We start from the raw sequence: 25,988 nt of genomic DNA on the forward strand, positions 1-25,988 counted from the left end.
CTCATCCTCCCAACACTCTCACCGAGTCGCCAAACGAACACACGATGCGGGCCAGCGCGATCGATAAGCGGGAAGGAAGGGGTTTGGCTCTTGTGAGTGGAGTTGTAGCGGAACAGGAGGACTTTAGTTTCTCTCTGGTGTATGGGAAGAGAGGGAAAGGGGGACATAGGGTGGGAAAGAGGGCCTCGGGTGGCTGTTGTTGTTCCACTTGTCCTCCCCAAAGCCCCGCTAAGATACTTCTCTCGGTGTCGTCAAGGTGGATGAGGGGGAAGGGATGAAGAGCGACTCGGAAAAACGAAAAGGCCAACCCTTCCCCCGCATGAACGCATCTCTCTCTTTCTCACTCACACATATTCTTCTCGACCCCTCAATCCTTGCCCCTCGTGCACCCGAGGGTAAATTATGCGAGTGTCTTTTCGACGCATCTTCCTGTCTTTCTCGAAGCGCCTCCCTTTTTATGACAAAAAAATGGAAGGAAAACGCTTCCCACGCGAAATTCTGTTAGCCTGGCACCTGCACTTTTTTTTTGTGCTGCACACGTTTCCTTCGCTCGCAGCTTTCCGAGCGGTTTCTTTGATTTCGCGCTCGGGAGAAATGTTTATTTTCGTCTCTGGGATACGGAGGGTGCGTGACGAAGTCACGTCAGTGTATTTCTGTTGTAACTTCATCGATCGTTTATTTCGGTTTCCGCTTGTTGGTGGATTTTTTTACGTTGAGTCTTCGCATTGGATTTTTACCAGTGCCTTTCAAAAATGAAAGCATTTCAAGATGCAAAAATTGCTGAAAGGGCGCTTTAATTTCAGTGTATTCTGAGCATTGAAGTAGGTTAGTCAACTGAGTAACTTCGGAAGCTCGGTGCGTGGGGCCCCTCTTCGCTCAATATGTCTTGATTTTTATGAATAATTTCACCAGTTGCAGTATTTTCATGCTTCCCTATCTTTCACTCTTCTAAACTTTTTATACGCGAATATTATTTATTTAAGGATACAACCAGAACATAATTACAGTTCTATGGATGCTTAGACAATAGTCTTTTGTGATAGCAAATAGAGTGTAACCATAATTGTTGAATATAAATGTGACCAAATTTAGTGTTATTCGCAGGTGTCAAATGAAATTTAGTTAGGTATTTTAATGGTAAAAATGATATTTCCTAGGTTTTTGGCTATCCATATGGGGACTTCCAGAACCGCAGCGGTTGATGCCAAAATCTGTACAATGCCGTCCCTATCCATGCGATGATGTTTGGAAGCGAACATTTTGGTAGTTTATTGGTTTAATCATAGTCGTCATCAAATTTCCTTTCGTGTGATCAATACTATTAAGAGTCCAAGAGTTCGTAAGTTTATCCTTCAGTTTGTGAATATAAGTTACAATTGATCACTGTGTATGCATGGGTGCATTTGTCATCGTAATTGGATCGGATACTTCATGACTAACAAGATTGGCTATATTTTCTCGAGTGCTGCATTTTTTACCCTGAGATCAATACTCATTCAAAGTCTGTCCGCGAGCGAAGTTTCATTTACCAATTAAAAAAATAAAATCATTTTTCCTTAAAGTTACCTCTCTTCCAATGCTTTTTTTATCACACAGCAAATGTTCTACTGGATAATTTTACGCTGTTACTGCTGCGTTGAGTAGGTACGAGATATGTTAAATGACAGCATCTTTGGTAGCCGTCTACTTCGTGCAATGAACCCGCAAAATTCTCGATCATAAATGCACCTGAATGTAATCACTATCAGACTTGTTTTGGTAGGATAAATATATGAGAATTTTCTGGAATTGAAGGATCCCCTGATTTTTCTCTCCTTTTATAGCCTTCAGTATACGAGTATGTTGAATTATGTTGAATAATTGAAGTATGTTGAATTGTGTTTTACAAATTAGTGTATTGCAAATTAATCTCTAAACAGCAGTATTATGCTGAATTCTTCGGATAACTATTCAGCTGCAACATCTAACTTGGCATATTTGTCCATGCCCTATGCTTTTAGGTAGGACTATGGTAATATTAGGCAAAACACTTTTTATATACTTAACACATTAATATAGAATCATCACCGACATTAAAATTGTGTCATCAAATTTTATCGTCCATATTTGTTTCTGATATGCTCAGTAAAATTATCAAATAGCTCGGTACATTTGGTCACAATGATGACACATTATTTTGTATTTCGTTGCCACAATGGTCAAAGAAAGTTTTCTAATTTTGGCATTTGAGTAATTTTCAATGTCCATTCTATCACATTGTAAGTAATTTGTTGTAGTATAAAATAACCTGGATCAAACAGCTGGATGAGAATTAGTCTCCACGTACTTGACAAAATAAATACATATCGGCAACAGGATGGTGGAAGCGTGACACAAAGCATGCCAGTGGGATTATAACCAATTTTAATTGCAGGGGAACTATGGAAAACTGGCTATAGCATTAAATACCAAATTACCCGTTGAGGGAAAATACACTCATTGGAGGGGAAATGTGAACAACGGAAATATCATTCAATACCAGCTTATTCGCGAATATTTTCCATCACATCAATACACCACGTAAGTTGTTTAAGTAATACTCATATTACACAGAATAATATTGCGAGATTTTTCAAGTATTAGTCTCCTCGTGAACTTAATAAAAGAAAATGAAAATCCACCGAATGATTTTTATTGATTCACCAAAAATAATCATTCTGTGGATTTGCACTTTCTTCAATTAAGTTCATGATGGAATTCAACACAGTTCATCCAGAAACTGTATAATTCATTATTTACCTCGTGGGGAAATAATAGCACTATTTGACACCTCTTGGTGGAGAATATATCGCCAAGGAAAATAAACCTGTAGCAGTGCGTGCAGCTTCCCGTTCAGTCGCATCTCTATATTTGAAATTGAGCGGCGGATTTCGAAGAAGCTTAATGCGCATTTTTTTAACAAACCGAAAAGCATATTTCAGTATTTCGCGGATTTCGATACTATCCACCACACGTGAACATTGATTCTTCCTGGTGAAATGACCAGAGTGTGGCAATCATGCCTGTTGGTCGAAGGAATATGTTTCTTGTAATGGTCATTCGCGAAGGAAAATTTCTTAATATGCAACTCCTGTACCAGGGGCTCCTCATGCGGCAGTGAATATGATTCCTTATTTTACTTGCAACTAGAGAGAGATAGACAAGGGCATATAAATCCATCCTATGTTCCATAACTTGAAATTTTACATGCACTCACGCATTATACTTCCGCGATTTTCTCGCTTATAGAAGAATGGAACTGATTCGAAGCTTTCAAGAGAGTATATCTCCTGGGAATTTAACCAAAAAGGGCGTATATTTCATGGTAGGCTAGCTCACATAGAATTCCCAATTGATGCATATTCGCTGGCCCTGAAGAACAATGCCCCACCGAGCGTATTGCAAAAACACTCCCGTACCCACTCTCGAAAACGGCCCATTAGGAAAACGGATACGTGGCCGTGGGTCGAAGTCATGGTGCTAATCGGCGGTGGAGGGGTGAAGTTTTCACGGCATATATATCCTTCCGAAAGGAGAGGCCGATAGAGAGAGGGGGGGAGGGTGATTAATATCTCTCGCTCGCTCCCTCCATAGGAAAAGGCGGACGACACGATATGAAAATGTATCCAGGAGCGCTTTCGTCTCTCCTCCCTCGGAAAGTCGGGCTCTCTGCTCATTAGGGAGATTAACGGGAAGAGAGAGAGAGAGGTCCCCTTTTTTTGCCCCCCTCATCAAAGTCGCGGGAAGGGACAGAGGGAGCGAGGGGGGGAAACGGGGGTCTCTGTCCGCCCCCGCGTTGTCCTCTCCGGGTCTCATTTCGAGATGATGCGAAGGTTTCCCTCGAGGGTAGGAGGGGTTGGGATGGGGGCGTGGCAGAAGGTGGTGCTGGTGGGTGGGAGGGGGCTCATGTAGTGTACATCCAGCTTTCTTTTGTTTCTCTTCTCTCTCTCTCGTAGCAGTTCGAATGTTGGTCATGCCCGCGCAGGTGTGAATGGACTTTACATCCCATACGCCCCCACGCTTCCCGGCCCAAACCGTATTCCCTCACCGAGCCCGCCCCATGCCCTTTCAGCACACGTTGCTTCTGCTCCCTCGGCCCGGCCTCGGTTTTTTTGTCTCCTGATATCACTGCCCGCCTCCTCCTTCGACCCTTACTGCCCCCCCTCGGCGCCGGTACTAAGGTCGATCGCAAGGGAGCAGTTTGATAATAAGTTTTTAGCGCCATATGGATACCCTAAATCGGCGCAAAAAATGTTTTAGGCTTCTCCACCCAAAGTCGCGTGATTGCATTAGATGAATATAAAGCAAGTTTAAGTGTTTTTTGAAATAATTTCAGCTGCTAACCTTTGTATAGGGATGGCATATTCTCTGCCCACCTGAATCATTAAACCAATCTGTTTGCGCAGTGTATTCCTATGATCGATTGAAATCAGACTTACGTCGAGTGTTAATTCATGTGAATTGCTCATTATTTTAATGAAATATTTACCTTTTAGGTCACTTTTGTCTATGGATTTAATGTTCCATAAATGAGCTACCTCTTGCTTTGATTACAGCGAATGGGTTATTCGATTTCAAATTTCACCATAACCTTTTTTGCTGGAACCAAATACTCTCGAGTGAAATATTTTGCTACAGAAATTCCTCGCTAACCGCGAGAGTTACACTCCTTTCAATTACCGCGACCGGCAAAATCGGTATTGGTGAAGTGAATGTTGTACAGAAAAAAGTTTAGCTTTAAAATTATAAAACTGCTGTAAATACCAAAGCAAGATGAAATGAAACTTCATTTTCCCTTTGCACTGCGATAAAATGACAAAAAATTCAATTGCTGGAAAATAAATTTGAAAGAGACAATTAACTCGGGGATGTAATAGAATTTCCGGGGAAACCGATTTTTGTCGGAAAACTCATGCCGGCGGCGGCGAAACAATACATTTGACTAAACGCTTATGCTCAAAATCAAGGTAGGGAAAACCAATGTTCTGCGAATAGGTTGCGGTTTAGCAAGATAGTCCCATTTATTTTCTCTTTCAACCCATCGCAGTACCAGTTTTTTTATTCTCGACGGCGTTAGTGTTCCAAAATCGGTGTTTTATTGGTGATAAGATTGTGACAAAATGGTTAAACAATAGGGATTTTGGGAGAACCCCTATGCTTAGATGATATATTTTAGGTGGTATTTTAAGATCTCAACAATTTTACAAAACAATGATGCTTGCATGTCCCCCAATCTGTTTCTGTTCGGAGTGGGAACAGTTAACAAAAGCTTGATACGTACTTGTATAATATGCTAAGAAAGGGTGTGTCTGCGCATACCTCCCTAGTATTGGAGCGAGGGAAACGGTATCTCGGCTATCAAGACAGTCCCTTCAGAAGGGATACTAGCTTGTTCAGAATAGTGAAAGAGGACTTCGGGTTTCGGTGTACACTTATGACATCCTGGTGGAAATGTGATCATATTTGCCGGTAGAATGCCGTAACGGTTTGTTAGCGCGTGACGCAGGCAAAATGTTGGTATTTTCATTATTTTTAAAGGTTACGTTTAGGTTAACGTAAAGGTTTTCATAATGAGTAGATCGTGGCAATAATGGCACAATTACAAAATTAGACTTAATTCTCGGGATGTATCATATCATCTTAGGGTGCACGAAATTTCATGGAGTGGATTTCTCGTAATGTTGGGGATATGTGGAACGGCACTAGCTAAATGTAGGTGTAGTGTTTGATAGGCTAGCCGAAATTGCTAAAACCATCTGTGAATTAAACTGCCAAGACATCAGAAAGGGAAGGTCAGAACAAAGGTGATATTTAGTCGAATTAAATTGATTTAATATAGCGTAATAGACATTGTGTGGGACGGTCTGAAAAAGTAAATCTTGAACTACGAGGGTCATCCGGAAAGTAGTACCCGTTCGTGCCGCATGAAGTGCTGACGACGCGAGTAGCCGCTGGACGAGGTCAGATAGCTTCAGTGGCTTGTCTGCCTTCTCTGAGCCAAGTTGCGTGACGCTAGCATTGCCTGTGTTGTTTCTGTGATTGTTTACAATGTTTAAAAAAATTGAGAACGCCGCCAGTTGTGAAGTGAGGGCAGTGATTAAATTCCTCAATGCAAGAAACGTTCGCCCATGTGATATTCATCGCCAATTAAAGGAGGTGTATGGAGACAATGTAATGGACGAGTCGTCTGTTCGGCGGTGGTGTCGCAACTTCAACATGGGGAGGGGGAACACACACGACGATGAGCGTTCGGGGAGACCGTCTGTCATTACAGACCAACTGGTGAGCTCAGTTGACGAATTCGTGAGGAACGATCGGCGCGTCACAATTGATGACATCTGTGAGCATTTTCCCAATGTTTCTCGAACAATTGTTCATGAAATTGTTAAACACCATCTGCATTATGCAAAAATTTGTGCAAGATGGGTCCCTCGCGTATCTCAATGAGCTGGCGGCGAAGGACTATGCAGCAGGAATACAGAAACTTGTCACACGTTATGACAAATGCCTTAATTTGCTTGGAGATTATGTTGAGAAGTAGTTTAAAGTATCCTCTTTCAAATAAAATTTTTTATGTTAGTTAATATTTACTTTTGTGTCTTTAATTCACGAACGGGTACTACTTTCCGGATGACCCTCGTATATGCTTTGATGCATATGGAGTTCTTTGTGATGCACTTACTTTTCTCTATCCAGGCAATATGTGCAAATGGTATGAACGATAATTAGCTATAGTGTAAATCGTCAATAAGCAAATACAACAGGTTTATGATTATTGCACTGCTCGATGAACAATTATTATTTTCTTTCGCTGAGCTATTTTTGCGCCTACGGTTCAAATCGGTTTTCAAGGAAAGAGGATAACTGCAGATTTATTTATTTTATTTCTCGACTTTATTGGGGGAGATTGTGAATTCATAGTCCCTTCTTCCACCTAACCCCTACATATTACGTTCAGTACATTAAAGATAATCACTAATTCCTTAAGCCTTAGGTGGAAGACAAACCATCTAGGCGGGAATCGAACCCGCGACCTCAGGTTGGAGCAATTTCAGATACGAACATATAAAGAAGCAGAATATTATATGGCTAGTGAGGAGGTATTTAAATAAGTGTCACGTATAGTGTACATAAGGAGGAGAGGGAGATATTGAAAAAAATAGCATGAAATGGAAAAATTGAGATATTTAAGGGTAGCACGATACTGAATACTGTGATCAATAGTGGAAATTTAAGGGGAGAGGAGAAGAAAATAGACATTTTCCTGGGATATGAAATGAACTACAGAATAATACTCTACGAATCACATTTATTAATAATTAGGTAGCTTATTATTAATTTTAATAATATGTCACTCCGTTGGATGTCTACGTTCTTCGCCTGCCTAATCGAACGTATCTCATGAGTCACCAAGCGCGGAAGTTTGTTGTCGCACCGATTGTTGTGTGAAAAGAGTGTCATTTCACGAAGTCCAGCTTTATAAAAAGGCCGTTGAAATAAAATCATTCTATTTTCCTACCATTTCCAATACCGAAGGCGGTTATTGAGGTCTAAAACTTTTCTCGAAATGGCTACAGTCCGTGCGAGGGAAAACTCAATGATATAGTTTTGCAAATCGAATTTTTAAATCTATTTTTTTGCGTACATTATTTCTCCGACATTAAAGTTGTCTTTGTTTGTTGGGGAAGCAGGAATATAATTTGGTCGCATCAACTCAATTGGTTCCTGTTTAATTAATCGGAAACGCGGTTGAAGGATCGGGAATCGATTTGCTATGTTCCTCAAAGGGGTTGATTAACTCTGCATTCCAAGATCCGAATATCTTTTGTAACGTGAATGTCCAAATTGGGGTAAACGGATAATCCGGAGAAGATAATAACCGAATATCCGGACACCAACAATCCCTGATCCTATTTACAGTCCTAGTTTGAAGATGACCTCTCCTTCCCTCTCTCGCCTGACTGCTTCCTATTCCCCATCCCTCCTCCTACGTATCTCCATCCCCCCCCCTGGACCCCACGAACCAATTTCACGCTAGAAGATGGGATCTATGCTCTCCCATTGGGGCGCCATCCCTTTGGTTTCCCCGCCGCCCTACTCCCACACCACTCCTCGACCCCGGTGAAAACCCACATCTGTCTCGCACACTTCCCGATTCCTTTCAACCCCGGATATCACCTCCATCCCTCTCTCTCCCTCCCCCTCCCGTCATCCACCCTCTCTCGTCCGTCAACGCCCACGCCCCTCCACCCATCCTCGAACACGCGTCCTTCCCTCCCACGACCCCCACCTCACGCCTCCAATCCACATTTCTCTCTACCCATCTCTGCAGAGCGGGGATGATGGAGGGGAAGAGAGAGGGCTCTTCGACTCAACTGAGAAGACGTCGAAGGCACAGGGATACGCAGCGTTGAAGGATGATGCCCCGTCCTCACGTCAATTCATTTATTTTATTTTCCTCACTCCAGAGGTCTTAGAGGACTCGTCATATTTTTAGGAGTTCCATCAGTCAATCAGCGTTTTATCGTTGCTTCTAAGCGGATCATGATCGGCGTTGAATTTTGTGCTCACAGAGGTTTTGATGTACTGCTTCAATGGATAAGGCTACTTTTTTTGGCGATTGCGAAATGGTACGGCAGCGGTATAAATATTTTTTTAAACAGGTTTTAGAACTATTCTGGGATTTGTGTGGTTGTGCGCTTGCGTTTCAACACCAACATCGAGTAGATTTATCTATTCAGGATTAACCATTCGGTAACTTCAGTGAAATTTTCAATTTCCAGATATGATAAGCTGCTTCTTAGCTCTCATTCCAAAGAAAACGGCAAAGGACCTTTTTTAATGGAAGGGACTATAGACACAACGAAAAAAAATAATATTCGTTAAACATTACGTGAAATTTATAAAAACTACTGTTCCTCGGATTCTACTGTCGACGTCTTCCGGTTGGACATTATTTTTGGTGTACTTGTGGATTGCGTATAGCTCTCATGCCTAGGAGACTAAACTTTTTCACTATAGATCGATGTACCTATACCTTTGAAATATGAAATATCCCAAGGTTATTATGACGTTAACCCATTTATTCCATTGAAAATTTGAGTGCTCGGCTATTTCTTCTAACTTTCTAAATAATGTTGGGAAATCTGATGTTTCACGAGCTTTTGCTGGGCATGCTCTCTAAATGATTTTGGTGATCTGGGCCTTAAAATATATGCTCCATAAAAGTTCATATTTATGGAAGTCTTAAACCACAAATATTCTTTCTTATCTTCATCACCAAAACAAAAATTTCTGAAACGGTTTAGAGAACGTTATTTGTCTAACTCATTTTTAAAAGGATACAAAAGTCTTGAACTATTTTGGATAGTAGATATTTTTACTCGGTAAATTTCGTTTGATTGATGTTGCTTGAAAAATAATGAAAATTATCTGAGATTCTTCAATAGCTTTCGAAATTGTTTGTTTTAGAAATTTCCCTCTCGATAAGTACGATGTTATGCGCACCATTCTTGGAAAATAGACAATTTACACCGGGATTTATAATATTTAAAACCGATCGGGGATAAAAATCTTTTCAAACTCATTAATGAACACTGACATTTACGTGACAATTTTTTGTTCTACAATATTTATATATAAAATTCCATACGCATGCCTTTTAGACCCTATTAAACCAAATTTTACTTCAGAGGAATCGTCGTCATCAAAAGGTGTACATACTTCATTTCAATTGCAAGGAAACAGTTCCGTTTAGTAGTTACACATGTCTAGTTGCACTAATTTCTCGTCTTCGTGAAGATTTTGGCTCACGCTTTCCGCACCAGAAGTTGAAAGTTCTCACGCGTGTTTGACGCCAGCTCAAGTGAATGATAACATTGCTGAGGTTGGCACTCAGGTATAAAAATTCTTTAATGATCCCGAGAGTGGTCTCCGTGAGCCAAGGGCGCGTGGAAAAGGATCGTAGGGACCCACTCCGTTTAATGCGTTGCCTTGAAAGAAAAAAATAAATGGGATCGATTCCCAATTGGCTGCGTCCAATCCGCTTCGAGGGTCTCCGTGACCATTGTCGAGAAGACCTGTTGCTGGCCGTAAAACTTCGAGGGCAATAAGGGCCCTGCCAAGGGAATGGATGGCTGTCACAGGCAGAAGGGGTGAGCACGGAAAGTACACCACTCGGGTCTGTGTTGAACCACTACCACCACGGCTATTAGAATACGGGCGCATTACGCCGAGTGACGTGGTGGGTTTCTGAAATGCCGCCAAGCGGATGTGACGCAAGTTCTCAGATCAGCCGTTATGCCCAATGTTTAGGTAGTCTGTAAAGATTGCCATCGGTGGATGAGTTTGAGCGGTGGTTAAGTTTGAACGTGTCATTTGAGCCGTTGGTAAGGGGAATCATCCGCAATGGAAAATTAGGGAAATTTGAGTTAAGAAGAAGAGTTTTGGGTAAGACGAATTAAAACGAATTTCCTGAAACTAATATTGAAAAACTATTTTGCAAAACTTCTGTTTATACTTTTCAATATTTTAGTACCCTGCAATCCACTGATAGGGTATGTGGCATGGAGTGAATACACTAATTTTGACCCGAATATGATCCCTACCTCGGTCGCAACCTTCCCTTATCGTTCGTGGAAAATTACATCTTAAATCTATCTGTCCTACATTTAATCTCTCACATTTTATTGGCATGATCTCTCCTACCATAAAACGATGGGGGTAATAATACATTTTCAAAATCACTGCTAAAAAGACCTCCTTCCAATTAATGCAAAAGCTTCAATCTGTAATTTAACCTTCGCTCCGTGAGTGATTCCCAGCCTAGCTGCTCTAATATTTTGGATACGCTATTTGGCTTATTATAACAAAGTTTTATATATCTAGCTCCTCTACGTTCCACGCGATCCAATTCTCTTCTCAAAGGTTTAACCGACGACAGGTAACATTTCTCTATGACCTTTTCATCACATTTACCTAGTAATCTTCTAATAAATCCCAATTTTTTGTCAGAGGGTCCACATATTCCCCGTATGCGTTTCACCCAGGAGTGATTGTGAGTGAGGGTAAAGCCTAGGTATTTAATTGAGTCTACACAATCCATTTCGGTGTTCCCAATGCAGTAGGCGCTCGGGTGGGAATAGCTCATATTCCAAAAATTTATGACTGCGCATTTTTTTAAGATTAATTCTAATTGCCAAGTGCAGCACCAGTTTTGTATAGCATTAAGGTCATATGTCAAAGCTGCTGTGTCCTCAGGATCATGGACATCACGGTAAACCGCTGCATCATGGGCAAATTAACGTATCTTACTAGTGACTGAGGAGTCAATGTCGTTAATGTAACGTAGGAATAAAATATGTCCAACAGCATTTCCCTGGAGAACACCTGTGGTGACTTCTACTGCAATTGAGCCAACTCCATCTATGACTACTCTTTGTACCCGACCATTCAAAAAGTCTTTAATCCAACTCCGGATATTTTTGTCTATGCCATGTGCTTCTAGCTTTGCGAGTAGTTTACTACGAGGTACCTTATAATGTACCTCGTACGAGTACTTTCGACAAAGTACCTCATACGAGGTACTTTGTTGAAAGAGTTTTTAAAATTTAAAAAACCGTGTCCACTGGAATATTGCTCTCACCAGAAATAAGAAGATCATGCGTGAAAAGCGCAAGTTGTGTCTCGCAGGATCCACCCTTTCGGAAACTGTGCTGATTTTTCATTAATAACCCCTGACTATTGAGGTGTCTCACGATCGAATTAGCAACTATATGTTCCATAACCTTGAACGAAATGGCCGAGAGGGAAATAGGTCTGTAATTGCTTGGTTTCTCCTTGTCTCCGTTTTTAAACTTTGGTGATACGTTAGCCGTTTTTCAATATCTGGGAACCTTGTGATTTACCGGCGACTTTCTAAATATGATTTCTAGATACGGTGCAATTTCCAAAGTAGATCATTTAATAAATGAGCGGATATTTCATCAGGGTCGAAGGATTTATTAGGCTAAATGTTTTTCTGCAAACGCTCTGTTCCTTCATATGAGATTTCAATTTTGGGCATCGGTTGGCCAGAACGATTTGGTAAGTTATCGGAGACATTCGGTGAGACGTCGGTGAAGACGCTTTGGAAGAAGGAATTTAATAAGTTGGCCTTTTCCAAACTTCTGGGTACTCTTTCTCCTTTATCATTTTTGTATGAATTAACTGTTGACTTATTTCCCTGAACCTCTCTGACGTACGACCAAATTGCTTTCGGATTCTCTTTCAAATTTTCCACTAATCTTTTCATTTTGAATTCGCTTAGTGCTTTGCGAAATTCCTTCGTGGCTTTTGCCCTAGATATCTTGTAACCACAAGTCATCTCAGTCTTTTTGTCTCTAGAGATATCATCCCCAATATTTTTTATCTTGGCGTGACATAGCCTTTGACGTCGCAATACATTTCTAACATCCGAATTGTACCATTTAGGTTCCATCGTATCTTTTATAAATTTACTGAGAATTAACTTGTTGAGTCCTGATCTCGTGATCTCCAGTAAGTGAAGAACTTTAAGAAATCTCAGAAATATTCCGGGTAAAACTCAAGGGCGGATATGGCGGCGGTAGCGGATTGGGTCATAAATCCCTATCTTGATTACTTTTGGCTTTGATCAAGATCAAAATTATAATTACTTAGACGCCGGGCACTACTTTTGTAAGTGCACTACGTTTTAAGTTGCCTTCTATAGGCTGCATAGTGGTCTATTGATTAGTGCGATCATTTTCAAACTAAACATGATTTATTACCAAATTCATTTTAAGAAAGAGGTTACAAAATTATTGTCATTCATATTTGAAAAATTTTCCAGCCCTAATCGCTAAAAAATCGCTAAAATTGACACTTAATTGTGCACCATTTCAGAGTAAATTGTCGAAAATACGTTTACTATTTTGTAAGACACCATAATTATGTTATTTTAAATCCTTATATTTTCTCAGAGAGGAATGCCAATACTATAACTCTGACTTAATACAGAAAAATGGCTGCGTTCATATAACAAATGTCCACGAGTTCTCAACGTAGTTAGATGAATACTTATTGTGAATGACGAAATTATTTACTGTCGGATCAACGAAAAATAAGGAAAATAAAGCTATAAAATTTATCAATATTAAATTATTAATACTCCTATTTTTTTCATTCAAAATTTTGAACCTTTTGCTTAGCATCAACTTTTCACCACTGTACGCGAATCGACAAATCATGAAAACGATCCTAGGTTCTCTGTTTAAAACAGTGAAATTTATGACACCAGGATGGAAACCTTCTGGGACACATCCTAGTACCTTAAATAAATTCTTTTGGGTATAACCAGGGAATAAATCTAAGCCCAAACTGTCGAGAATATGCATGTGCACGAGCTTCGGGCAAAATTTCGCAAAAATTGGAAATTACCTAAGTTCTTGTGGTCTTAAGATTCCATTGCGTAAGTGGCAGATGAATATATGATTGAAGGAAGTCAGCTAAGTGAGACAAGAGCATTTAATTTCACGGAGTGACGAAGTTAGATTACGGGAGACCAAACTTCCAATGCGGAGCGGCTCGTAATTTCAGCTGCGAAACTGTCTCTTGCAATTGAAGGTAGCGCTCTAGTTAACCTTAAAAATCGGATAATTTCTCTTCCTCAGCTGTTTACGTCCATGGAGGTCGAAATGGCCGACTACCTCCCCTCTTGTTTCATTAGCTTGATGTTCTTCAAATACATTTGCGAATGTGTTTCACTACTCTGCGTGTTCTCCAGATAAAGGAGCGCAGTAAAAGGACAATGTGGATCAACAGGTCAACGTTTTCCTTCCGATGGCTCCAAAAACTCATATAATCAGTCCTATGCCCACCTGTATCAAACAGAGAGCTACGAAAATAAATAAGAATCTTGGTCGTCATCGATATTACGTGTTTAGCGATCAATACACAGTTAATATTTACAATGTTTGTCAAGAAAATTTGCTGTGGGCTTTATCCAGACGCACCCAAGAACATGCAACGGGGTAGATGCAACTAGCTTGACAAACATATCGTTTAATGGAAAGTATATCGGTGAATTGATAATGATTGAGTCCGTGAATATTGACTAAACGTACTTAGGTCATATATTATTATTAATGACTCAAAAATATTAATGGTTAGTTAATTTTAAGAGTATTTATAATTTTGTTGATTCGATATTTCAGCCAATAAATATTTGATTACAAACGGATTTATTTATGTAAAACACACATTATCAAAGTAAACAACATAATTTAATATGGTATTTTACAAATATGTTTAATACAGGGTGCGGCAACATAGTTCCATTTTTTTCAATACAAACGTGCATTGAAAAAAGGAAGTTATGTTGCTGCTGCATGATATTTACAAAATAAAATGTTTTTTTAAAAGTGTCCTGTCTTTAGAAAAACGTTCAATTTGCATCATTCTCATAATTGTTCAAACCATGTATAACCAAGTGATATATTAAAAAAGAATGCGCATGACCCATTGAGTTATAATAATATACCAACTTTTTTAATCGAAAATGTTTCGCGAAGCTTAAATGCAAGGGGTTATTGGATTTTTCATTTCTTTCCTTATGTCTTACGTACCGGTTGCCGATTTTTGGAAAAGAAGCCTTTTAAACCACCCATCACCCCCTCGCTCCGGATGGAGCCGGAGGGCGACGGAGGGGGGCCCCCAGGAGGGGCCTCGAGGCAGCTCGCGGGGTCCAGGGCCAACAGGTGGCGCCACACGTCGTCATCCCCCGCCAAGTGGGCAGCTTACTTCCGCCTCCTGCTCGCAGGCACCCTCTTCTTCGGCTGCTGCAGGGCCGAAGGGAATGTCGGTGAGTGCCCAGAAATTAATTTCCACCCTCGGAAAGATGAGCAATAGAAGCGACCAATCCTTTGGGGACTGGCGTAGCGGAACTTCTTGAATCATTACATCTGAATCTATGCGGGAGAAATTTTCAGTGCGCCTCTCCTCACTCCCGCCCCCACCCACCGCACGAACTCCCGTGACCCACGGGTCGTATCTCGTGTGCCCTGCTTGTTGAATTATACGCCAATAGTCGTAACGTAATCGATTTTTGGAAGAAATGGACGAAAATGCTTGGTCTCCGAATAGCTAGCTAAAAACGATTTAACGTCAGCAAACGTGAAATACTCAGCTGGCTAATTTTTTAAATTATTAGTTTATATCATTAGTTTTAGTTCTCTTTATATTGTTAAAATAAGCTTGAAATATGTCTTCCAAAGATTAGATTGTTATTTCAAAAATAATATTAGAATGAGGCATCTTTAATGGCCCAACTGCATCAATCTACTACTGAAAATTGTTTTTAATGGTGTTTTTTAGCGCACGCTTAAGGAAGTTGTATATTGACTAATTTATGCTAATAATTTGGATTTACATTTTAACACTTAAAATATAGAGAGGTTTGATTCGCAATTTCCGTTAACATTATGGTAGAGCGGCTGTCGAAATACGAAAATCTGCTCATTGAAAATGCTGCAATCATTTTAGCATATTGCTTTTAATTAGATTTCTATCTTCGCTCCTTCAATGCCAAGGTACCAATGCGTTGAATGATTTTTTACTGTAAAATGTGTATAGTAACTCGGTATTCTCACCGCAGATAGGATTCAATTCTATCTATTGTACGTTGAAAATGGATTTCAAAATTCTTTGTTTGAAGAGCTAAGTCGGCATGAGATCATTTATCGAATAAGCAATTGAATCACACATGTCATTTACAATTGTTAGATCTACGTATTCCATTTGAAAATTTTAATGAATATATTTGTCAAAGTACGAAGTGAACTTAGACGATAATGCATTGCGTGTAGGAGATAAAGTAAAATATTAAATGTTTTTTAAACATCAACTTCCATGGTTAAATGAAAGCGTACCTTAAGCAGAGCAGTTTCCCAATCTGTCAACAAACTAGTGCTACTAGATGGTGCGGTTTACGGCACCTTCTGCGTCTACACCATAGGTGATAAAAAGCGGAAGTGGTTCCTTTCACTGGAAAATCTTATCCTTGGATGGGACCCATTTCGAAAGGTTCTCTAACAAGGACCGAAAAACGCTTTAAAATTTCATCCTCAAAAACGGATCTCAGAGAAAGTTTTCGCTTCGTGGAACTACGTATCTCTTTGAATAAATGAGCGCAAGTTTGCCACTTGTTTCCTCCAAAATTAGCCACTCCCTGGCTCGAGTGGACGCACATCAAACGTTTTACATTTGCATGTAATTTTACTCGCTCTCCGCAATGCGGCGAGGCCAAATTAACTCCACCAATAATGGATAAAGCGGGGACATGGCGGGCGAGCAGGAACATCCCATCTCTCCGAGGATTTTTTTCCTTCTCTTCGGCGACCAAACATTTCCCCCCTACCTCAAATTGCGGAATGTATCCGGAAATAATGGTCTCCCGACCACGCGGCTTAACGGTGCTAAAATACGATGTTACGGCACCTCATTGCGCTAAGGGCGCCCGCTATCTACGAAGCGCTCGCTATCTGCGGGCCTGTTCGTTGACTGCAGTGATTACCAGTCACATGGCGACGAAACCTCAAGAGCCGGAGAGTAAAAGGAAGTCCTCGATACTGGCGGTTTTACGGAAATGAAAAGTTGAGCCGTTTTCGTGAGGCTGTTCCACGCGCAGCGACGACGCAACTTTCAGCCATGGCGCTGTTTCGGCCCTCGCATTCTCAACCGATCCTCACAATTCATCATGTGCCAACTCAATGTTAAGCTTCCTTTTAAATTTGAGCTATCGCTTCGAGCTGTTTCATGCACATCTCTAAGAAACAGTTACCTTCTAAGCATTCTAACGGGACGTACTCCCATTTTTGCGAAGCGTTTTTCCTAATTACTCCGTCACGGCCCTGAAAATTGTCTATTCTACAATCATTTAGGTGATAAAAAGGTTTTTTTAACTTTCGTTAGTGCAATGGCTGTTCATTAAAGAGCGATGAGAAATATCCCTTATCGTGTAATTTTCATGCAAAATTTTATGTTACATTCTTATCATAACGTGCATTGCATATACGGATTATGATTTTTCTCAGGTAAAGCAACGTTTTCATGCAAAATAAAGTAGATCTTAGGATGCTTCGTCCATTGATACCGTCGGCTGAACATATGTTTCAACTTGCAGCAGCTTCCGCTGACGTAATGCTGGATTTAAAACAATGAAAACTGTGCCACATAAACATTATACAGTAGATTAACAATATTGCTTAAAACCAAAGTTTTGCACAATCAATTATGCCAATCGAAGATTATGATTACGCTTTGACGGAAAGCTCGCAAGAAATATGCATTCAAGTCTTCGTAAAAAAAACACTTTACAAACCTCCCTTTAATCTTGCACATCTCCTAGGATGCGGTGGGTGTAAATTATTGTTCTTCCTGAGGAATAGCCACAGCGGCAGGAGCTCAAGCTTCGCCAACGTTTTCATGTCTGACGTGAGGAGTTTAGAAAGGTGGATAGCTGTTAGTCACTTGCAGTCGTTTGACAATCGTCAGCCCTTTGGCTCGCTGCGATCACATTTCTCGCCTGATTTCGCACGAAAAAATTCGGAGCGAAATGGAAGTTTGGGAATTGACATGTCATCAGTTTTAGATCTCCAAATGCCTGCTTCTGAATGAAGAAACTTCAAAGGCACGTAATCCATGTTTATGCACGAAGCAGTTAATCGGAACCTCTTTGGCGGTGTATTGGGGAGAAGGAGTTAGCTAGTTTATTTGAATTTTAGAGTTAAATATTGGAAACATTTAGAATTCCAGAAATAAAATGGTCGATAAATTACTTCTTGCGCAAAAGAAGAATTCGTCGCACTTGATCCGTTACATTTGAAAACTGAGATAATTCATCGAACACGGGCTTTCTCTCTCTCTTGGTTCTTTTTTCTAGTTATGATTTTCCAGGCTAATTATTTGTATTAAAAAGCGGAGAGTATTGCTATATCGATTTTGATTCAGATTCAGGAAGTTAGAGATAAAAATATACGAGATACAATCACGTTTTCGCAATTTGTGTGACAGTCATGCGAGCATATTCCTTACAACTGTTTAATTAGTACAATCATATGTAGTTCCGGATGCTGTCGTAGCATCAAAATTTAAATTCACAGAAAGCTTACTCAACGATGCATTGTTTACGTGGCTGTAGCTTAATTTTAGGCAACTTGCTCCTCAGTTTTCATCTTTGATTGGGTAAAATACATAACTTCTTATCTAAACTCAATTTAACAACTATTTCAACAACTTAATGATAATTTGGTGACATATTTCTTACTTTGAATTGAAGTTATTGTCACATATATATTTATAATAATAAATTTACATTTTAATATTCATCCAAGTAATTCATTTTATGTGATATTTATTACTAATATGGGTAATTATTAAAATAAATCCAGAGGCTTCCTGGAAACATGATGGGAAACGTGTTAGTTTTATGCTTAGCTTGCAAGGTCTCTAGTTAAAATCCGTGCGATGCCTATGACCTTTTCAACTCAACCGTTGCGGAGAGATTTTATGAATATTTTTAATTAACTTTGCTGAAGTTAATATCAGGCTCATAGGAGGGAGTTAGCTTCCCCTTACTCAGATAGTGTTATTTTCATACATCTTACGTTTTGGGATTAATTACGAGGCATCAAAATAAATCTTGACGCTAAACACAACGGTGGTGTTTGATTAACCGAATGTAAAAACTATTTTACGGCGTTTCCTTGAAGACTTGGTGAAGCAAGGAACTAAATATAGATGGATATTGACTAGCGGACGGATTTTTACTCAATTTTAACGAGAATTAACGATTTTTGAGTTGCATATTTGACGGATATATGTATATGTATATGTGTGTCAAAATTAGCCATTCAAACTTTTGCATGTTGTAATTTTGAATATCCATTGATGGTATGTTTTGTATATTGAATTATATGTATTGAATCCATTGTATATCGATCCAATTATTAGCATAAGGATCATTACAGTTTTACCAGAACACTTTATGAAACGCGATTTTGCTTACGCGTTACGCTTAAATTTGCTTGCATATGTTTGAAATGTCTTGTCCATTTACTTACAATATGGTTTTTATGCGTGTAAAGATGATAGATTTTACTTTAAGAATCTTAATGAATTTCTCTGAAGTCCATTTAATAATATTAACCTCGTTTCAATGCAGGAAAGTACAGAGAAGATATTTTCTGATTGTATTTTTCTTCGAATTAGCATAAAGTAAACATCATTAGACTAAAAATCTACTGTGTTACCTCCATCTCTGCTTTTAGCCGGCAAAAGGTTCGTGGTCAGCTTACATTGAAGAAATTATATCTGCGTTTTAGGAAGCCTTTTTGTGAGGTTGCCTCCCAACCCTCTGCTATCTATCCGTTTACTCCGGACTTTGCTGAAAAAGGGAAATTGCTCGACTATTGGTGTTTTAGGGCTCGAGTAAGCATACGAATAATTGCCCATTCTTCGAATAAATGGCGACTCCATTGGAAAATAAGTATTTTTTATCATTGGTTAGATTCTAAAATGCCGAGAACCTTTGAAAACATGTAGCTCAGCTCTTTGTGAAAGCTTGCGCCACTGGCTTTATTATCATCGCCCAACCTTCATGCATATTTAATTCATGCCCTGTTTCCTACCAGTAAAAAATATCGAATGCCCGTCGCATTTTACATTATGTACGGAAACCTTTCCCGCAATATGAGAAAATAGCAAATGACAGGAACCTGTGCATAGTAAACAAAATGTATCTTTCGAAATTTTGCGTTTAAATGGAATTGAATGGTGAATTTTATCCTAATTGTCATCGTGAAACGGTGGAACATTACCTTATTAATGAGCCAATAAAGGTATGTGGTGACAATTTTATAAAAAAATATTATGCAAAAAATCAAGCTAATTACGGATAATTGTTTATTTTTTTGCGTAAAATATTTATTTACGATGTGGTATTTTTTTCGAATTCCGGCTTCAGCGTTAAATGTCGCGAATGACACGCAATTTTTTGATTAAAGGTCTTGATGTTCAATTAAAAGTCAACATACATGTACTGATAGACGGGTGATTTATTTTAAAGAAAACATATCTCTCGAGCCTCATTTTACTGTATGCACCTATGAATACACCAACTTAAGAAAGGACGACAAGTCTGAATGAAACAAGCACCTCTCATGGAGAAGCTGGTGGCGTCAACTTCAGGCCTAGATGTCCAACGCCTCTTTTAGTTTAAGTATAGATCTCGCAGATTAGAGCTAGCAGTTATTATTAATTCATTCTGTATTTCATCAAGTGTCATTAAGGAACTTCTCTGTATAGGTACTTGGAAATGTTTGTGTTTTTCTTGGTAAGATTGTTGAACGAATGGCATTCTCAATTGCAATATAAGCATATTTAGATTATGTGGAAAAATAGATCAATATTTCTGTGATTTTCTAGCTTTATGATAAACTGTAAAAAATCGTGAAAGGACTTACAGATGGTGGAAACCTCCTCATAAAAATCATGTTGTTTTATTAATGAATTACTTTCATGCAGCAAAACACTGGTAAATAAATTACTATTATTTAGCGAGAAATTTTAATTTCATCAATGAGCTTTTTGAAATATAGAGTAAACCGTTACCTTTTTCATTCATCTATCTGATGGTTCGATTATAATTGCTAAGTGTGCGATTGAGTTTAACCAATTCATGTATACAACGATATTTAGTATATGCAAGAGAACTTAGATTTAAATAAGTAATTCAACATCAGTATTTTATGTGTTTTTTTCAATATCAGTATTTTACGAGAGATATTCAACCACCTATCAACTCACGGAAAGAAAACAACTTATCCAACACAAATATCAATGAAAACTTAACCGCTTTATTCGTCCTCACGTTCTTAGGAAGAGAAAACTATAAATAATACAAATATTGTAATGATCTTGTTAATGACGCGAAGACGTCAAAAACAGGCCAGATTTTAGGTGGAATAATACAGAGTTACTTTCATTTCGTCGTGTCACGATACCGCAAGATATTCATGCTTACAAATACGACCAATTTGATATCTGTAAACTAATAGAATGCTTTTTCTCGTAACTTCCATTCTATTAAAATGCATTCAGACACAATTATTATCTTGGATTAGATAAGATATTAGGCGACGTGGAATCCTTAAATTCGGTACACATTCGTAAGTATTACCTCAGAGGCTTTAATTATTGTAAATAATAACTAAACCGTGATTTATATATCTTAAGAGTATTAACACTTGACCAAGAAGATTTTTTAGGTCTACTCATTAAAAAAACAATAGCATTAACTTGCACATAAATAACTCACACTGCAAGTTTCTACATACTTGACATTTCATTTGGAATGCTCCTTAAGTTGTATTTGCACGATCTTAATCTGACCAGAATGGTAGTAAGGTGATTATAGTGCTTCAATGAGTGTTCGATGCGTTTCGAGGAAAATCCGCGAAAGTTTCCTGTAGTATTAGGAAGAGACCGGGACGTCGCTCAAGAGTTCCTCTTCTATCGGTTTTGACCCTGATACGATGGAGGTAAGCTTCGTAAACTTTTGAGGCTTTTGCGGCCAGGAGCTACTTTTGAATCGAAATTCCCGGGAGAAGCCGGTCTCCTCCGGCTTGCGGACAGTGTGACGTTCGCCGTTAGTTCTCGCCTCCCATCACAAAAGAGTCGGAACGACCTCGGATTTAAACCGATAAGCCCCTGTCATGCATGGCCTGCAAAACTTTTGAAGAGAGCAACTTCATCAAACGATTGACACTTTGCTCTAAGCTCGAAGCTCAAAACAAACATTTTTTCTTGATCTCATTCTGGGGTTGGTAGGGCAGGGGAAGAAAAGGTAAGCATTTCTTTCAGGGGCCATTCCATCCACAAAAGCGACTAATTCCATTGAAATGTACTGCAAAGCTACTTTAAATTAATCATCCTCCTCTTATTTATTTCGTAAGACAGATGATTTTTTTTTGTTGGCAGCCGCAATATTTTTACCAGGAGAAATATGGAAATATGAGACACAATAAAACCACTTTTTTACCTAATATTGCGTAAAATATTTCGCTTGTTGTTTTCAGGGTAATATTTTAGCCAGTTTTGGACATAAATGAGGCAGTTTTCGCCGCCTAAAAGTGATTTCCTGATATTAATTAATGACCAATAACTGAAATTTGAACTTAATTCTAACTGGGCTTTATAAATTTATATTATCTTCGCCATATGCCGTTATAAATTAAGCTATAATAGTGATCAATTTTGTCGTCACAATTAAGAGAAACATGGCGAGTCAAGTATTGTAATTAATAACTCACCATGTTTAAATTCAAACATACGTAACACACCTGAAGCATTTAATTATTGATATTAAATTGCAATGAATGTATATACAAATATTTTTACGTTCTCCATAGGGAATTTCATTTGAATTGAACATTCCAATTCGAAAAGGTCATATTTTCACATTTTGTCGAGCGTTTTTGACTATTATCATTTATGCCTGTGAAGTTGAACCTTTATCTTTAATGAGTACCTCAAAGCTAATAGGATGTGTGGAAGTATATTTGGTATGATTTTTCCTTTGAGTTTTTCTGGTTAATTAGATTTTGGCCAGCATTGAACCTCATGAATTACAACCTAAATGGATTGCTCAATCGAAAAATCTCTCTTTTCTTTGCGATATCTATTCACATCAGTGAAAAGTAACATTGTGTATATATTTTCAATGATAAATATGTATACTGAATAGGGATAAAAAAAGGGGAAAGAGAGTTAAGGAAGTAACTTACTTGAATCATTCTAGGAATGTTCATGTATGAGGGAAAGAGCTCTTCCAATGTAAACCCCCTATCTTTCGATAATACGATATTAATGTGACTGGAAATCTCATTCGAAAAGAGTATTCAGAATCTATTGGTTTTTGGCAAGTTGATTAATTTTCACCAATCGCACCCATAACCGAGTGTGTAGGTGTTGATTCTCTTATTTTTACTACCTCCCGTTTCACATAGTAGTTGTAAGTTTAATGAGAGCAGAATAGCACAAAGGTGCAGAGTTAGTAACGTTCCCATTCGGTTTTTATGACGGAGGAAAGAAGGTGAGGGTTTACGACGGTTTCTTTGTGATCGGCACCACAAAAAAGAACGTGATACCATTGTTCTCGGGGTAGTCGGAGGCATATGGTTGCATTTCGTTCGCGACCGGGTAGTGAGATTTTATTAACTCGCGCGTCCTATGATCTAAACGCCTTGAGAAACTAACCAGCAAGGATCTGTGAGACATCTCTTGGTATAAAGATCGTTTCGCGTTTTGAAATATCTGTGTTCTACGCTCAGATGAGACCCTTCCCACGGCTCGTATTCATCCTCTGCATCCTCACCTTGGTGCGGGCTTCGTTTGCTTTCAAACCTCCGTCAGCGGGAGAGACGGCTCGGAGGACAGTTTTTTGAGCCGCCGACGACATTCCACCCCACGCACGTCCCTCTCGTCACAAGCGGCCCCGTGCCTTCGGGCCACGGGGTCCCTCTCCCTAAAAAAAACCTTACCCCGCTCGCGTCAGACCCTGCTCTCATTTCCATTCCTTAGGAACCCCTCCCGTTTCCTGATTTTTTCCTCCCACCCCTGCCCTCACTCCTCTTTTATTCCCTGGTATTCTCCCGCGCGCAGCCTTTTCGCATTTCGTCTGTTTCATGTTCCCTAGGACGACGTCTTCAACGTAGGTTGACGACCACATTATCATTTCTTTTAGTCCCGGCTTCTCCGTGGAGGGTGGATCTTACGCGGGATCCCCCGGGATGAGTTAACGCGCTTTCGAGGGAACGCTCACAATGGAGGGAATGTGGCGGTCGTTAACCACTGCTCTCCGCGACCTTTTATGTCTAGAAAGGCACGTGAAAAATGACCGCAGACCCTCGTGCGTTGATATGCGTCCAGTTTAGCTATAGAGTTAATCGGGACCGTGATCGCCGCCTTAGCCGACGGGGCAAAAGAGTAGAAATTGATCTCATTGTCAACATGGGAAAAAATGTCGAATTAGAATTAGTGAAACTGTCTCCATAGGTACGCTGACGATCAGACGTCACGCTTTGGATCTTAGCAGCTCTTAATAATTGTCTTTTATTTTTTTAGAAGATAGTATCCCCTATTTCTGGTTGATAATTTTGAAAGTGATGAATATCATTCTTTGGGGTAAATTTGTTCTTATCGTGCTCTCACGTTATATTTAGTGCGCGTTTTACGATTAGTGTGGCCAAAAACGAATCTCGGTTGCGAAATCTCGTAATCGAGATTCGTTTTCAGCTGAGCGCTTAAGGTTTGGTTGGGCGTGCCTTGCCCGTGTATCGATTGAGAAAAGTAATTTTTCTACATTTCTTTAGTATATTATTTTTTTAAAGGCGGACGTCACCTTTTCACCTTAAAATAAATTAATGATATTTATACAGGTTCACTGTTGTGTTGGTTAAAAGTTATTGATTTTTTTCATCTAAATTTAAATCGAGGGAATTGGAACCTATAACCCACAACTCTTAAGACACGATAAGCACATTTGCAGGACATTCACTTTGAGTCTCATGAAAAATATCAGTCCAGTACACAGAAAGTTTCGGACATAGTTGATGAAAGTAAATTTGATAGCAGTGTAGTATAATCCCACATTATATGATCGGATTCGACTACTCGGACGCAGGAAATAAATTCTTAAAATTATATATTGAAATAGTTATTCTTCTCCCAAATGATGTTCGTAACAAATGACCGGTATTTTACCGGTCAAGTTAAGTCAGGTTGACTCGTCGATAGTTATGTCATAATGGTAGTATCATGCTCGGCTATAATTAACTACCTAGAATAGTCTTACATCCATCGCCAAAAGCTACAAATTTATTTACGAAATGCCTCTAAAACAGTGAAAATCAATCGCAAATGGACGAAAATGTAAAGAAAGGAAGCACACATTTTCTGAACCACATACTGTGAAATTTAGAGAAGTGATGTGCCATAATAGGTTCATTTTAGTTGGAAGACATATTATGAAGGCAGGACATGTGCTCGAAATTTGACCTGTAGCGTCGAGAAACGGACCCTCGAGATCACGATAGTACCCAACAGAGCGCGATCGTAATCACCATGTACTTAACATCATAAGGACATAGCAAAAATCAAGTATCGATCGCGTTAACCTCGTGTCGATCAGACTTTTGCCGTTGTCGATAGCATACTAATACGTTCACGTTGTTTTCTTCAATCCTTATCATTTGCAAAACCTTTATCCATTCTGAAAATCACGCAGTGGGAGGTAGATCGCAACCATCATGAACGTCAAGCGATAAAGGTATCGCAATGGTATCGATCACGCCATTCCTTTGTCCACCCGAAGCTAGAAATTCTAGATTGTGTTTTTGAATCGTGTACCTTTTTTCGTCTACCCTTTGCATAATTATCATCGACTAGATTGTTCGCTTTACTGACGCCTACGGCCTGCTAACCCCGTCGGGGTCTCTCAGGGTTTGATGCAGACATACGGTTATTTGAAGCGACGACGCATTGCGCTCGGAAGTGGTCAGACCCACCTGTGATCGGAATGCCATGAAAGCTCCCACGAAAACAATCAATCTGCCTTGCCTTCCGCCTCGGGATCTCCGTCCCGGTGGTGTGGAGCGCACCCCCTCCTCCCCTCCGCGAGAGGTTATAACCCCCACCCTCACCGTCCCTTCTCCCGAGATTCAAAAAACCCCAATTGCCTCCACCCCCTCTTTTCCGTCTCTCACCTTTACGGTCGTCTTTCCTCGACCTCTCTCTCCCCGTTCCCCATCCGCAGCAGCCCTTCCTTCCCTAGGAGACCTCCCACGCACCCCGGGTCACACGCCCCAGACACAAATCGATCTCGACTCACTGCGTACGGGGGCGACCACGGCGAA

The 25,988-nt window shown here is 39.6% G+C and overlaps 1 protein-coding gene across 3 annotated transcripts in view; it reads left to right on the forward strand.

The window, feature by feature from the left end:
- The window catches only part of IA-2 (tyrosine phosphatase IA-2), a 221,657-nt gene that overhangs the window by 750 nt on the left and 194,919 nt on the right, over nucleotides 1-25,988 (forward strand). For 2 of the 3 annotated variants that reach the window (XM_071590593.1, XM_071590595.1), the window contains exon 2: nucleotides 14,665-14,878. In XM_071590593.1, the coding sequence (XP_071446694.1) occupies nucleotides 14,701-14,878 (178 nt within the window). In that variant the 5' untranslated portion in view covers nucleotides 14,665-14,700. The remainder of the gene's footprint in view (nucleotides 1-14,664; nucleotides 14,879-25,988) is intronic. The other variant, XM_071590594.1, reaches the window with a different exon arrangement.

Source organism: Hetaerina americana, unplaced genomic scaffold, assembly GCF_022747635.1.
Source record: "Hetaerina americana unplaced genomic scaffold, ioHetAmer1.1.p SCAF_4, whole genome shotgun sequence".
Lineage (NCBI taxonomy): Eukaryota > Metazoa > Arthropoda > Insecta > Odonata > Calopterygidae > Hetaerina > Hetaerina americana.